Source organism: Vanacampus margaritifer, chromosome 15, assembly GCF_051991255.1.
Source record: "Vanacampus margaritifer isolate UIUO_Vmar chromosome 15, RoL_Vmar_1.0, whole genome shotgun sequence".
In the NCBI taxonomy this organism is placed as follows: domain Eukaryota; kingdom Metazoa; phylum Chordata; class Actinopteri; order Syngnathiformes; family Syngnathidae; genus Vanacampus; species Vanacampus margaritifer.
The window spans coordinates 16,633,083-16,648,359 of record NC_135446.1 but is presented as its reverse complement, the minus strand read 5'-3'; the positions used below and the strand labels follow the sequence as shown (position 1 = coordinate 16,648,359).

The following is a 15,277-nucleotide window of genomic DNA, read 5'->3' as shown; positions in this document are numbered from 1 at the left end:
TCGCCGCGTGGAGATGGATGGCGGCTGTCGCGTTGCTAAAAGACGTTCAGGGTTGGCTGTGCAGCGTGTGGGTGCGAGGGGGGCATAGAAACCGTCTGCCAGCGTGAAGAGCATTTCCATGATGACTCATCCCCTCTGCACTCAGCATGCACCAACTTTGTGCAGGCAGACGTGATAAATGGTTCGGAGTCGGTGCACAAGGGGAGATTAAATACAAATGAATGTGGAAGGAGCTTTTTTTTCATCCAATCAGATTTCAGATCCTATGTGTTGCCATGTGAATCTAATCTGCCCAAAGCCTTCAGAATCATGATAGGTGGTTTCTGTCGTTAAAATCTAAAAAAAAAATACAACAAGTAGTGCCACTAGCAAAACACATCTATAGCACACAATCAACATCATTTGGGCGGGGCTGTAACAGATTAATTGCATTTCCATTCATTTCTATGACTAAAGATGATTTGAGATACAAATTGGATTTGGAATGATTCAAACTTGTATCGAGTATGTATGGACAGTTTCTATAATCCCACTGAGTGTAGCAGAGCAGAGAAATAAACACAAACGGATTATTTTGTCATACCGTGATCTGTTTAATTTGAGGGTGCTTACATTTTATATTTCATTTCAGCTGTCTTTGTGCTCACAGTTAAGGGGACAAAACACAGACAGTAAACATTGTAATGTGCACACACACACATACACTCACAGTTGCGCAACATTCTCACCATCGTGGCGCGTCCTCACTGCAGTCCAAGCTCAAATCACCTAATTTAGGCTTTATATGAAATAGCACTTACAAAACATATTCCACAAGTCCAACCAGAGAAATACAAAAAAAAAAAAAGATAAGAAACAGAAATAACGTAATTGTTCATTCTAAATAATAAATGTATTTTTTTTTTTAAGAGATTTTTTTTTGGGGGGGGGGGGGGATATTGGTCAAAAGGCAAAGCTCAATTTAAAGAGGAAGAAATTAAGATGATGTTTAAGCACACGGTAACCATGACAACCTGAATGATGTAACCAGGTGATGTTAGGCGACAGTCTTTTGGATTATTTAAAGATACATTATATTGCCAAACGTGCTATTTATACATCCAAATATGGTCAATTTCATCTATTTTTCTTAACAAATCCATACTATTGGTCTGTTATTTTTTTATATATTATGAACCAATTTCATTTGAAAATAGCTTGAGAACAAATTTATTAACTCTATGGAATTAATAGAAGTGTTGTAAGACCTCGTCCACCCCCCAACACACACACTTCGCGAGAGCCGTGTGTCATTATGTCGCCTTAAGATTGTAATTCTATATGTTTTTTTTTTTTTTTTTTAATGAAAAGAGCTAGGTTGGATACATTTGAGCAAATCGATCTAAGGAACTTGTCGGCCATGAAAGCAAAATCTCCAGATTCATTTCCACCTATCAAACTGCTTAGTCAGTTTTACGTCGTCACTCGTGGCTCAAAGACCTTTGAAAAAAGAGTTTGTGAAGACGATGATTTTTTTTTTTCTTTTGCGGTAAATTTTCTAAAAAGTAGTCATTTTGGGAGATGTGAAGAATCCGCCTGACAGCAAAGATACTTCTACTTTTGGCAGTATTGTTTAAATATGGTTGATTTTGGCTCGCGACAGACAGCAAAAAAAAAAAAAAAAAAAAAAGAAGAACTCTACCAAGCGACGCCTTGTAACTTAAAAAGTAGTAAGTCGAAGTACCACTGTCACTTCCAAGATGAGCGAGTGATTGATTGATCGGTTAATTGATTGATTGATTTATGACACCCCCCCCTCCCTCAACTGTCCAATGGCTAGCCGGACGCCAGATCGCGCTTTCATCATTCAGTCGCTCTCGCGGTTGAACCATTTGGGACCTTGAGCACGCATTCCCGCCATCTTAATCCTCAGACATGGCGTGCCACTTGGCGATCTGGCGCCGCGGGTGCTCGCAGATCTCCCGCCAATGCTCACCGGCGGTGCCCGCCGCCGTCGTGCCCATCCGCAGGCGCCCGCGGACCGGTTTCGGGCAGCGGGAGTTGCCCACGTCCGAGTCCATCAGCAGCAGCTCCACGCTGGTGTCTCTCAGGCCCTCGTTGGAGGGCAGGTCAAAGGTGAAGGGCTCATTAAAGACGGGGTTGGGGGCACATTTCTTCACGTGGGTCTTTTTCTTGCACACACGCTTCTTCCCATGATACAGGTTGACTTTGACGTATTGATCTATGGAAGGAATAGGAGAAAACCATGGAACTTATAACACGATGACTCAGCAGAAATTACATTATGTTTCGATGAGTTTGCGTGTAAGTGTCAAGAGTACAAAATACCAGCTACTGCACCTGACGGTCCCTTGTTGTCATTCTTAGGCAGGTGACGGGCCTTGAGGACCACCACGGTCAGAGTGTTGGTGGTAGACTGGTAACACAAGGAGAGCAGCAACTCGCCTCGGCCTGGCGACTTCTGTGACGACACAAACAAGATCAAGTTATTTAAAGTTGCTAAATATGACACTTGAACCATGCATTCCTCACCTTGAGATTCTTCTTGATGATCTCCCGGCTCATCAACACGCGGCCTTCAGACAGGTCGATTCCTGAAAGCGGGACGAGGGTCTCGCCGATGATCTCATCCCGGGAGAATCTGTCAAAGCTGAGCACCATAAACTGCAGAGCCAGTTCCGACACTCTGGGCAGCGGGATCCCGTAGAAGCTGAAGGTTTCATCAAAAGTCGGGTCCAGAGTCTTCCTCAGCACTCTGGTTTTCACCCGGTGCTTCTTCTCTGGTAGTAGGGTCAGCTTGATGTATGGGTCCGAGGTCAAGGACTGCTCATCAGTTGGGCTCAGGCCATGAGCTTCCTGGAGTCAGAAATATAAACATTGCAATTAAAAACAATAACAACAAATAAGACACAAAAATAAGGGCTCAAGTCTTGTGCTTTGCGGAACGCCAAGGAATAAAAATTGTGTTTTAAAACGGACTGAGGATTGTCATGGCACCATTTAGGAATATTGGAATAGAGCAGCTCAGCGATGACGGCAGAACTAGACCATTTGGAGATTTGAAAACAAATAGAATCTTAGTGCTGGCTGACTCCAAAGTGCATTACAGTAATCCAGCTGGGAAAGGCTTACCTTAATGTGGACAATGAAGGCCTTCTTCTCTGGTTGGTACTCCAAGGCAAAATGGAGGGTGCCAAGCCTCCCCTCTCTCTCGTCCGCAGCCGGAGTCTGGGCCTGGCTGGATGTGGCGCTAGACGGTGAAGCGGGTTCCCGACGGTCCATCACGCCAGGCTGGGTGAAGTCGGCATGTGGCGAGGGCAGCTCCAAGTCGGGTGAACTGCGCACCTTGTGGTGGTGAAAAGGTTTGGTCGGGAAGTTGCCGTTGAGGTCCCGTTGCTCCAGGTCCAGATGCAGGGCCGGTCTGGAGCCGCTGGGACTCGACGGCAGCTTCGGACTGGCCGTGGGCGTCATGGCTGTGTGGCAGTTTCCATTAACGTCCGTTTTACTGGCTTCATTGGTTGTCATGCCGGTGGTGGAGGCAAACTTCATCTTGCCACTGAGGCTCTCTGGATAGATGTCGACACCTTTGAGCATGTGCACAAACTTGTACGGGGGCGTCTTCTGGCCTTTGGTGTTTTTGCGCTGGCAGCAGATCCACGCAAAGGCGGACGCGGTGAAGATCAGGCCGAAGACGCTCACAACCGCAACACTTGCTGGGACCACCACTGGAGAGCAGCAAAGGGAATAAAAAACATGAAAAATGGTGCATATCGGCCGTTATAAAACTAAAGTCCGCCGACCACCGAGCGAAGCGACTAAAATGGACAATCGACACAGATTAGATTTAGACATTTCTCATACCATTCAGTATTTATATTGACATATTGTGATTCTCATGCAATCTTACATCTTCTTAATGTGCATGTTTTAAGGCAGTGGAAATTATGAAGTATGTTAAATGTTGATTAATGTTATTATCCATAACAGCAAAAGAGTGGAGTTGCCGGCCATTTTGGTTTGAAGCAGCCATTTTAAACAAATTCCATGTCTCGCATTCTTCAAAAGTCTTACTTGGATCCAGCTTGGTTTTGCTAAACTTTTAGCCATTTGATAACCATTTGGGATTTTGGAATGAAAAGGGGGCTTCAATTGTTGTTATCCCAGAGTCGCTAATACTGCTACTAGTAAAGACAACAACAGGCATGTTTTTGGACAGCTGTTTGGATGCATGATAAAAGAAAAAAAAAGCAGCGTTTTATGTAATACACAATGGGGATTTAATTACACATCTGAGTGCACTTGTTCAAGCTAAGGATGAGCCGGTCAACGTTTTAACCAGCATTTTTTTTTTTTTTTCATATTAAATGTCATCATTCTATCCATATTTTGTGACTGGTGAGCTTCTTGTCTTCGGGTGTGACTCAACAGAACGACAGCCAGGCCTTAACACGCATTCCTCGGGTCCTGATGGCTCAATTTCAATGGCTGTTTCTTGCTCTCCACTCTCCAGAAAGAAATAGTGGCCATATAGTACTGACTACTGAACATGTTTATTTTACCACGACTTGTCTTGATTGATATTTGGTCCTTTGATTGTTTGTTGATTAGCTGCCCCGCCCTAATATGCGTAGAGCGCACAATTAAAGCCCAACAATCATCGATTATAAACGGGACGGACATTTTTAAGCACTCCACTTGGAGTTTGCTTCATTTAGTCGATTTAAGTCAGACAAATGAAAGTTAATCAACCTCGCGTGCGGTATACATGACTGATATAGTTATTACGGAGGAGGGGTGGGGTGGGGGGCAGGCCACGGCCATTTTGACATCCAAACAAAGTGTTCTCGTACGAGGAATCAACGGTGTTCGGGGTGTGGCAAAAAGTCCAAAAGGATGCAGACTCACCAGGCTGGGCTCCATCCTCCAGCGTCATCGGCGCCATGGTCGCTATCCGAGGTGCTGGAATTCTTTTTTTCTTCTTCTTCTCCCCCCCTTGGAAGCAGCCGAGTGGGAGCTTTGACTCCACTAAATAATGAATGAGGTTGCAAGTCAATAATTGAAAGCAAGATGAAGACGGTTGTTGTTTGTTGTAATCTCGCCGCTCTGCTGCTACTGTCCTCTGTGTGTGTGTGCGTTTATGTGTGCGTCCCACACCCCACCCGTCCTCCTCCCTACATCGTCATGAGCTCATGCGCGTGCTGACGCAGTGGTGACGGAGCCTGCCTCGCATTGGTTCCGTCATTGTTGTGGCCCTAAAATGATTTATTTACTCCAAGCAATGCATATTCGTTATTATTATTATTATTATCTACCTAGGAAAGAGACATATAATAACAAACGAAACTCTTTTTTTTTCTTCTTTTCCACCAGGGGGCAGAAATAATGTGTGACTGTGGACTTTGCTACAATAAATGATTGGGACGAACGGACGTAGACAGGCAGTTTTATTACAATGTCCTTGCTGACATCTGGTGTTCATCAAGTAGAAAGCAGTCTTCAATGGAATTTTCCAAATTGCCAGTGCCAGTGGGTTTGTTATTGTGTTTCACTATGACTCATTTCATGTATATGCGTGGTTATGGCTAACTACGTGCATGGTCTCGGAGCAAATCCCCTGCTCAAGTTACCTCCGTGGGGTCTCGCAAACCAATGCTGGAGAGAGTAATGCACGTGGGCGGAATTAAACCTGCAGCGAGATGTTTTGAGAACTGTTTCGTATGAGAAGAATATATAAGAGAAGATGCCTGATTTGTAAAGCGAGTCTGTTTTGATCAGTTGTATTTTACAGAAGAATTGTGGGCTATTCAAGGACCAAAGAAACACAAGTCTTTGAACCTAAATATGCTTTTTATTTGGTGATTTTTACATTCATTCCACAATTTGCCTCCATATAATATCCATTACTAGCTTTTTAGAAAATAGTAGCAGAAAATTGTGATTAATTGCGAAAATTACGGAATCTTGTGGGATTAATTAGTTAAAAAAAAAAATTTGTGAGTAATATCTCTTCTCTTCACTGACTGGACTTGAACCAAAAATATTTTCAGAGCCTGTCCTACTGCTTTTGCTGATAGGATTTTGTTGAAACCAAAACATAAAAAGGGCTTGGTAAATCTGGATCACTTGGCAAGATGTACCAGCGCTGCACATTGACAAAACGAAAACGAAACGTAGTTGACGTCAATTGACGTTATTGGCAGTAAAAGAGTTAACTTAAAGGGTTCATGGAATATTTTATCATAAGACAATAAATCTGATGCTGCTTTTAGTAATGACATGTACTCAGGTGTGTTAAGTTGCTGCCTATTTGTCAGCAGGGTGAAGTGATGAGTCTAATCTATTCTTTCAGCTGTGCGTGCTGTGTTACAAAATAACCAGTGCGGTCATAGAAATGAAAACAAGGAAATGATTCTTCTTGCTCAGTATTTCTGTTGGTCTACTGTGAGAAACTATTAGAATTTCTTAAGAAATTGAAATATAGAATAATATGCTATTGAGTTAAATGTTAATTAATGGAATGAAATAATATGGACTCATACTGTATGTAAAACAAAAAAAAAAACTGCAATATGTTGGTGGAATATTGATGAAAAATGTGCAATATATTTGTGATAAATGTGGAATGATATCCAAATATGTGGAATGTTATTAAAATATATGTAATGATGTAGAATGATACTGGGGGAAATGTGCAATGATGTGGAATGATATTAAAAATACACTAATATTGAATTATATTTACTGATTTTGGTAAAAAATAAAAATAAAAAACGCATGTTGATGAAAAATGTGGAAATTTAGTTGTTGAAAATCATTCCCATGTGAAGTAAATGAGCTGAACATTTTGTACTATAAACAGGACTGATGTGAATTTATCATGTTTTTGAATGTGTCATTGGGAATGAATGGGGATTTATTTTTATTTTTGGGGGGGCTGAAAATGTGGAATTGTGGGAAAACTGAATTTTTGGAATGAAAAAAGTAATAGTAATAGTAATAATTATAATATTTTTTTTTAATATGTTGAAGCTGGAAAGAGGACAATCATTCTATAAATGTCGAAGTAGAAGCACGTCAGAACCATAAGAATAGGAAAAAGGCGTAGACTAAAAATTACATTTACAAAAAAAAAAAAAGTATCTTTGTCATCTATCTAGTATCTATGCCGGTGACGTATTGTGACAAGCAGAACAATTACTGTAAATGCTCTTCCATTCAATGACAGTGATCTGTTTCCACAATGTTTGGTGGGATACTATGAGATTTTTTCTAATGCATAATTGGCTAAAAAAGAGAATCCTTCCGCATTTGCCTTGTCTTTGGGTTTCCAAATAAGATTTATTACAAAAAAAAACAAGACAAAACAATACATAGGATTCCACAGAACAAAGTTACTCCTTGCGTCTCGGACACCGGTTCAAACCCGACCGGGAGGACGCCATCGAAATCGCAAGACCTTTCAGTTCCCGAAAAGCGAATACCGACGTGGTCACTTTACAGCTCGGCAGTCCTTTGGCGCCTTTCGGATCGGCGAGGGTCCCAGATTGAGAGAAGTTGTGTTTTGCAGTGCATTACTCTTTGGAGGAAAGAATGAAAGCGGGATGAGGGAGGACAGTATGGCTTTTGCATGTCTTTGAGTCCTTCAGACACGCTCCGATTGCACAGTCCGCTCCAATAAAGAGTTTCTCTTTTCAATCCGTGTGGCATCTCTTCATGACACCATCCAACGGCAGTGACAACTTTGTGGGCTATTTTAGCTCCCAGTGGCTTCCAGATGCAGAATATGCGTCTCAAATGGAGCTTTCTTCACATGGCGCGAGGGGCGCTGGTGATTTAAACACGGGGAAGTTGGCAAATTCTTCCTCTAGTCCTGTCATCACTTCCCCTAGGCCGTCATCCATTTCATTCCCCTCGATTGACTCCCTCTCCCCCCCCTCGGAACCTCCTCCCTCCCTTCTGGCAGTTCGTCCGTCCAGAACGTCTACAGATAAAATGTTGTAGTTAGCATACGAAGTGGTCCCGCTTCCGTTTCTGGCTTTGTTGCCGGCAGTCGAGGCACTCACACTGTTGCCGTGGTGACTGCCGTTTCCCTGCTTCCGGACTTGGCTGGCATCGCCGGCCGTGGCCGCGATCCCGTTGCGCTTCTCCGTCAAACAGAACCCTGGTTGCGGGGCGTCGGAGGAAGAGCCCAGCAAGTTCCGCCCCACCCCTTCCCGTAGACCGCTGGCATGCCGACGTTTGACAAAGTGGAAGATCATCAGGCCGAAAAGCAACCCCGCGAAGAAAAAGAGGACGTAGAAGGCCACCACGTGACGAGTGCATCCCGCCACGGATCCCGCAGTGCTCGGGCCCTCGAGTGTCAGCTGATAGGCCGCTCGACGGCAAGGAGTGGGGTCATGGATTTGGCCTTCCTGTTCAGGGAAGAGAGACGTTTATTGGCTCCTTTGTGAGTGACTAGAGGATTAGTAGCATTTCTGTATGTATCTGTGTGTGTCTAGAATCTATCTATAGAAATGTATCTATTAGGGGTGTCAAAATCAGTGCGCTAATTTTGAGTAAATTTAAAGTTTCTTTCTTTTAACTCATTTGCTCCCAAAAACGTATTAAAACGTTCTATTATAAACGTTTTTATTTTTGCTATGGACCCCAAAACATATTCATAAGTTTTTTGTTTAGTTTTTTATGCTAGAGCTTACAGAAGGCTTTTATGCAGCCTCTGACCTGAAGAGGTGTCTTAAAGCAATGGTAGTTATTACAAAAAACGGCAGCAGAGTATAAGAGATCAACCAGGGCCATGTTGCAAAAAGCTCTTTCCCCACTGTTTTAAACAGATTTGTAAATAATGATGAAACTTAGCTATATTCTAATGCCAATAGCTGCAAAACGGAAACAGATACAAATAAACTTTTTTTCCTGATGAAAGAAGAGACTCTAATCTTTATTTTCAGTAAAACAGCTGAGAGCAAAGGGGGTTGCTTCAGTGAAAATTGCTGGGGGTGAATGAGTTAATGACCGCCCCTTATTGGAAAACCTGTACTGGGGGAATTCCAGTCGCAACACAGCAGATACGTCCAAGTCAAGATTTAGCAGTAATAAAATTCAATAATAATGCATATATTTGGGGTCAAGTTGTATTTTTTTAATTTAAAAAAATTGCAGAATTTTACAAGTTACTTCATGTTAAAGATTTGATAGCTCCTAATATGAAAAGAAAACTGCACTGATCGGTCACCAATGTCTTACAAATGCAATTATGCCATCTAGTGGCAGAAAAATAACCTCAACACAAATCAATATAACACCACATCTTTTTAATTTTAACTCAATGTTATGAATTATTATGAAATGACCGTATCAATGTCTAAAAGATGCAGCCATGTTTCTATTAGTTTAACCTTTTTTCCAATTTTTCCATTTCATTGTACAACGAGAACAGATATAAAACTTGCGATTAATCGTGAGTTAACTATTGAAGTCATGCGATTAATTATGATAAAAAAAAATGATGACACCTCTATGCTTGTGTGTTCATTTTCTATCAAGGTACCTGGCATGCACAGATGTAACTCCCCAGTCCGTCTTTGGTGACGGTCACCTCCAGGTCAGGGTGGTGCAGCTTGGTGAGACTGTTGTGGGGTTGCTCCCAGCTGCAGCGCCTGGGAGACAGCTGAGCACACGGCAACAGGAGACGCAGACCCAGGGACACACGTAGCTCCTTAATGGGCGGAGAACAGCGCTCTGGGGATAGAGAATTGTATGGGACTTTAGTTTGACAGAAAGTTTTAAATGAAATGGAAATGATTTTTAGCAACACATGACAAATTGGCTCGGGCATCTGGTTCGGATGCCTCCTGGACGCCTCCCTGGGGAGGTGTTCCGGGCATGTCCTACCGGCAGGAGGCCCCGGGGACGACCCAGGACACGCTGGAGAGACTATGTCTCTCGGCTGTCCTGGGAACGCCTTGGGGTCCCGTCGGATGAGCTGGCTGAAGTGGCTGGGGAGAGGGAAGTCTGGGCTTCCCTGCTAAAGCTGCTGCCCCCGCGACCCGACCCCGGATAAGCGGAAGAAGACGGACGGACGGACATGACAAATTTCTATCAAGTATGAGTGTGATAAATATACCTTCCTGGGTGTCACATTTCCTTAATGCTTCTTCTATTATATCTCCACTGGCAGGCCTGAACCCACACATCACACACACACATAGCATTATCATTGCATATTAGCGAGGCAGCTGGATTTGGATAGTGACTGGCCACACTTACGCCACTGTGGAGCGAACGCAGCGTTCCTTGCCGGCATCCCACTCGCAGCCCAGTTCTCGGAATTGGCCGCACAATTTACAGCTCAAATAGAGCGTGCATTCTTCAGATTGGATGCGAGCTAGCGACAGCGGGCTGCCCGCCACAACCCAACCCTGACAAACAGGAAACGGCAAGATACCAGCCAGTTGATTAGCGCATGACATGCAGTGTGCGTGCTGGTGAAGATGCAACGCACGCCACTTACTTGGTGCAGCAAAATATTGTTGACCGGCTCTGTCGGCTCAAATAAAGGAAGCTCGCGGAGTAAAGTGGCGTTCTCGCCTATTACTGCCACCTGATGGAGCTCTCCATAGTCTGGTGAGGCAACACGCATCAACTCATCTCTACATTTCGACTTTTCTCAAATATTGAGAGCTTTTACCTGTACCGAGGTGCAACATTGCTTCCCTTTGGCCCTCCTTGCGGCCTATCAGCGTGACAGCCAGTTTGGTGTACGTGACTCCTTTTCTGACCAGTAGGGGCGCCGCATCAACACTCTGCTGCATGAGGGGGTGATTCCTTACGTACGCCAACAGGTTGTCAGGCATTTTCAGGGAGGAGTCAATGCCCTCTGACTTCAGCGCATTATTCAGACACTAAATGTTGGGGGAGGTAATAAAAGTCCATGAGACATTTCAAGTGACTGTGTCACGTGAAGACAAGCATTGGCCAATATCCATCCATCCATTAGTGATACTGCATAGTGTTGTTTTTTTTTATAAGGGGTGTCAGGTGATTCATATTTTTTATCATAATTAATCGCATGACTTCAATAGTTAACTCACGATTAATCGCAAATTTCATATCTATTCTAAATGTACAATAAAAAAAAAATTTTTTTTCATACTCTTGTTAACAAAAGTGTGTTTGGGGGAATGTTAAACTAATAGAAATATGGCTGCATCTTTTTAGTCATTGATAAAGTAATTACATAATATTTCATAAAATTAAGTTAGATTAAAAAGTACAGTATTGTAAAAAAAATGAGTATGATATTGATATGTGTTGAGGTCATTTGTCGGCCACTAGATGGCATAACTGCATATGTGAGACGTTGGTGACAGCTCAGTGCATTTGTTTTCTTATGAACTCATTCAATCCCAGCCATTTTCACTGAAGCAATCCCCTTCACTCCTGGCTGTTTTACTGGATTTTGACTGGTCCACAGAATATTGTGTTCTATTGCTATAAAAACGTGGAACCTACCAAAAGAAAGATTAGAGTATCTTCTTTCATCAGGGAAAAAAGTATACTGTATTTCTATCTGTTTCCGTTTTGCAGCTATTAGCATTAGAATATAACTAAGTTTCATCATTATTCACAAATCTATTTAAAACTGTGAGTACATGAGCTTTTTTTTTCTAACATGGCCCTTGGTTGATCTCTTTTGCTCTGCTGCCACCTGCTGGCCGTTTGTGTAATAATTACAATTTCTTCAACCGTTCTTTGTAGTTGAGAGGCTGCATCAAAGCCTTCGTATGCCCTAGCATAAAAAAAACCCATAAAAAACGTATAAATTAAAACATTTAAAATAGAACGTATTTATTCGTTTTTGGGAGCAAACGAGTTAAGAGATATATTAACATGAAATAACTTGTGAAATTCTGCACATTTTTTTAAAATTGTCAAATACAACTTGACCCCAGTCTCCACAAATGTATGCATTATTATTCAATTGATTATTCCTAAATTTTGTGTTGCGATTGGAATTCCCCCAGTACAGGCTTTCCAAGTAAGGAACGGTCATTAATCGTGCGTTAAAATAATGTGTGGTGTAAAAGGAACTTAAAATTAACTCAAATTAACGCACTAATTTTGACATCCCTAAAAATAATAACAGTTGGGTTACATTATGTGGAGAGGTCAGTACCTGGCCAGGCCTCGGCGAGGCCACCGGTGTGGGCGTGTCAATTTTGTCATTGCGCTTCTTGAAGGGGCCGTTCATTGCTCTGATGATGTCTGACACACTGAAAACACACACTGCTGACTGCTTGGGTTCCCTAGAGCACAAAATCAGAATCGTCGTTATTGGCCAAATACGTAAAAAAAAATTTAATTTCACAGCTCGTCCAAAAAACAGAAAAATAACAATGACCAACTCCATCTGAACCTGGAAAAAAAACAGGCACGAGAAGAAACAATGGCTAAATTGATACAGATGATTTGTGTACCCCCTTTCATCTTACCACTGTGTGGTGAAAAGTCCATAGAAGTGTGTGCTGGTGGCTTCTTGGGGTGAATGTCGCAATGTGAAAACGTCCACCAAAATGTCAAAACGCTGATGTTGGAGTTTGTCCTCACACACCAGCTCCGCCTTGAGAAAGGTGGTCCAATGCTGCTGCAGGGTCCTGAGACCTCCCACGTCAGACTGAAAGGAAGCAAAATGCAACTCAATGCTGCTCCTTCTGGTGTGCTCGCTTTGGCCAGCTGGGGGCAGTATAAAACGATGGATATGCTGTTCATTGAGACGTCATTATTTAACCCGCTGTCCTGATCGCACACGGTGGGGCATGTCCTGCTTAGAACTCAAGTGGAATTCAAAATAACGGTTGAGTGAGACGCATTAACTTCTCTCTCAGTTCACCTGTGCGGCACTAATATTTGTTGATCTACGCAGAGGATCAAAAATAAATGAATGTGAGAATGTACTGTTATGTTGTCTGTCTTCCAAGGTTATCATAGTTAACAAAAAAAAATCTAAAACTAAAATTGAATAAACGTATTGATTAAATAAAAATAAGTGAGAATGCTTTTTTCTTAAAACTATTATAGCGAAAATGCCCCTTGTATTAGTCACTCAACAAATATGCGAAACTAAAATTAATACCAAAACAAAACCTAAACTGAATGAAAGCATTTAAAAAAAAAAAAAGAATAAAAACTAACAAACATGCTCTAAAAACTATTTATAATAAAGTAAGTTAAAAAAAAAAATCCTGAACTATTATAACCCTACTATCCACAGATGCTAATTAGCATTAAGCTAGCCAACTAAAAAGCTAAGTGGCATATCAAATACGTAAAGTAAGTGCTCACGAGCCAAGTGCCTCCAGGAATCCATTCACACCAAGAATCGCTAAAACCCAAGTTGGAGCCTCACCTTGCACACCCGTGCCACTCTGGGCACTCGAACTTTGGAATAGAAGTTGTACTCCATAGCTGCCTCATTGAAAAAGAAATAAATCCTGTCATCCTCTCCCGTCACGTTGTTGTCAGCCGACAGCTCCACGACAGCTGAGCTCACAAAGTCGGGCTCTGCATGGCAAAAAAAATCAAAAAATCAGAGAAGCTCTCCACATTGGCTCGTCCGATTGCACAAAGGTCTCACCATCAAGCCAGTGGACTTTCTGCTCACTTCGGACCTGCTTCGGCTCCGGCCCCGTTGCCCGGGTGATATCGAACTCCGTCCCGCGGAAGTTGATGGAGGTGGCGGCATACAGGACGTCACCTTAACAAACGACAGTAGGATAAAGAAAGCGGTTTTGCTACGAAAACAAAATCAATGGCATCACGACCCGCAGCGACTCACCCGTCATCACAGCTGTGAATCGCTTCCTGGGGTCAAAGGGGACCTTCTTCCTCCCTATCTCCTTGGTAACCTGCCCATCGGCATCCTTCTTCAGGGTGAAGGTGGACATCTCCTGCGACGGTGGCATTGACATGTTTAACCAAATGACCAAAAATTACAAATATTGACAAAAAAAACATACGCACCAGGAAGGCACACTTTGGGTCGAAGGCGTACGTGCCACACACGTAGATGTGCCGTCCGTCCGGGTGAAACTCCAAAAGCAGGATGTAGTTGCGGCACTCACCCTGCAGAGAGAGACAAACAACAATCAATAAGTACAGACGTGAGTGCCGTCTGCTCACAGTCGCATCATTTTGTGGTTACAGTAGCTTAATTAACCTCAGCAACACTGACAAGATAACCTCTTGAGTCATTTCAATTAAGAATTATGTTCAAAGTCTTGTCAATAAATTATTGGGTGAATTTGGGATTTTGGGGGTTGATAGAAAAGGGGAAGTCAACCCCAAAATTTTGGGGAACAATAATATGTTCCACGCAGCCCCACTAGTCTAAACATGATATTCTGGTTAACTCATTCACTGCCATAAATTCATTTAAAAAAAAGATTATTAAAAATTATGGGCATGAGGCGATTCATTTTTTTAAATTGTAATTAATCGCATGACTTCACTAGTTAACTCACGATTATTCACAAATTTTATATCTGTTCTAAATGTACAATTATTATTATATTATATTATATATATTATTATATTATTATATATTATTATATAATTATAGGATTTTTAAATAAAAAATAAAAAAAATAAATATTTTTTAATAAAAAAAAAAAAGAAGAAAGAAAATATTATTAAAATTTTTGGGCGTCAGGCGATTAAAGTTTTTAATCGTAATTAATTGCATGACTTCACTAGTTAACTCACAATTAATCACAATTTTTATATATGTTCTAAATGTACATTTTCATACACTTGTTAACAAAAGTGGGAAAAAATGTTAAGCTAATAGAAATAGTTCAAATTATTTTTTTACGTTTTTAGCCGTCAATGGCAGTGAATGAGTTAATGTTGCGTTAGCGGAATATGATTAAACAGCTAAATCCATTTGTTTTGAGCCATCTCAGGGGGCGGCCATTTTGCCACTTGCTGTCGAGTGAAAATGACATCACAGTTGCTCAGGTCTCAGGGAACAACCAATCACCGCGCAGCTTCGGAAAACAGGTGATCTGTGATTGGCTGTTGCCTGAGCCCGGAGCAACTGTGATGTCATCTTCAGTCGACAGCAAGTGGCAAAATGGCCGCCCCCTGAGATGGATAAAAACGGCTGGATTTTGCTTCATAAATCATATTCCACAAATGTAATATTAATCATAATGTCATGTTTAGACTAGTGAGGTCACATATAACATATTATTGTCAAGAAACGTTTAAGGTTGCTAAA

General features: G+C 41.9%; 2 protein-coding genes across 3 annotated transcripts in view; both read right to left on the bottom strand.

The window, feature by feature from the left end:
• Window positions 1-569: 569 nt before the first annotated feature.
• Window positions 570-5,144, bottom strand: syt4 (synaptotagmin IV). Of its 2 annotated transcripts, none has more exons than XM_077545579.1 (5): window positions 4,906-5,144; window positions 3,133-3,725; window positions 2,533-2,856; window positions 2,329-2,461; window positions 570-2,221 (listed from the first exon to the last, which is right to left on the bottom strand). In XM_077545579.1, the coding sequence occupies exons 1-5, from the start codon at window positions 4,940-4,942 to the stop codon at window positions 1,902-1,904; spliced, it is 1,407 nt and encodes a 468-aa protein (XP_077401705.1). In that variant the 5' UTR covers window positions 4,943-5,144; the 3' UTR covers window positions 570-1,901. The 2 variants fall into 2 exon arrangements, with proteins under 2 accessions (XP_077401705.1, XP_077401706.1); XM_077545580.1 differs by having other exon boundaries at window positions 2,341-2,461.
• A 2,163-nt stretch (window positions 5,145-7,307) lies between these two features.
• Window positions 7,308-15,277, bottom strand: part of sema4f (sema domain, immunoglobulin domain (Ig), transmembrane domain (TM) and short cytoplasmic domain, (semaphorin) 4F) — a 28,744-nt gene continuing 20,774 nt past the window's right edge. The window contains exons 4-15 of the mRNA XM_077544698.1: window positions 14,020-14,121; window positions 13,835-13,946; window positions 13,634-13,753; window positions 13,406-13,560; window positions 12,492-12,673; window positions 12,176-12,305; window positions 10,688-10,901; window positions 10,511-10,620; window positions 10,267-10,418; window positions 10,124-10,179; window positions 9,548-9,738; window positions 7,308-8,411 (exon numbers count right to left, since the gene is read on the bottom strand). Coding sequence (XP_077400824.1) covers window positions 7,791-8,411; window positions 9,548-9,738; window positions 10,124-10,179; window positions 10,267-10,418; window positions 10,511-10,620; window positions 10,688-10,901; window positions 12,176-12,305; window positions 12,492-12,673; window positions 13,406-13,560; window positions 13,634-13,753; window positions 13,835-13,946; window positions 14,020-14,121 — 2,145 coding nt within the window. The 3' untranslated portion in view covers window positions 7,308-7,790. The remainder of the gene's footprint in view (window positions 8,412-9,547; window positions 9,739-10,123; window positions 10,180-10,266; window positions 10,419-10,510; window positions 10,621-10,687; window positions 10,902-12,175; window positions 12,306-12,491; window positions 12,674-13,405; window positions 13,561-13,633; window positions 13,754-13,834; window positions 13,947-14,019; window positions 14,122-15,277) is intronic.

What these genes read in the sequence shown, in the direction of transcription:
- syt4 (XM_077545579.1), bottom strand. Translation starts at nt 4,942, where the DNA reads ATGGCGCCGATGACGCTGGAGGATGGAGCCCAGCCTG. An exon ending in CCTTCATTGTCCACATTAAG is followed by an intron (nt 2,857 to 3,132) that starts GTAAGCCTTTCC and finishes TTCTGACTCCAG; the next exon opens with GAAGCTCATGGCCTGAGCCC. An exon ending in TCATCAAGAAGAATCTCAAG is followed by an intron (nt 2,462 to 2,532) that starts GTGAGGAATGCA and finishes GTGTCGTCACAG; the next exon opens with AAGTCGCCAGGCCGAGGCGA.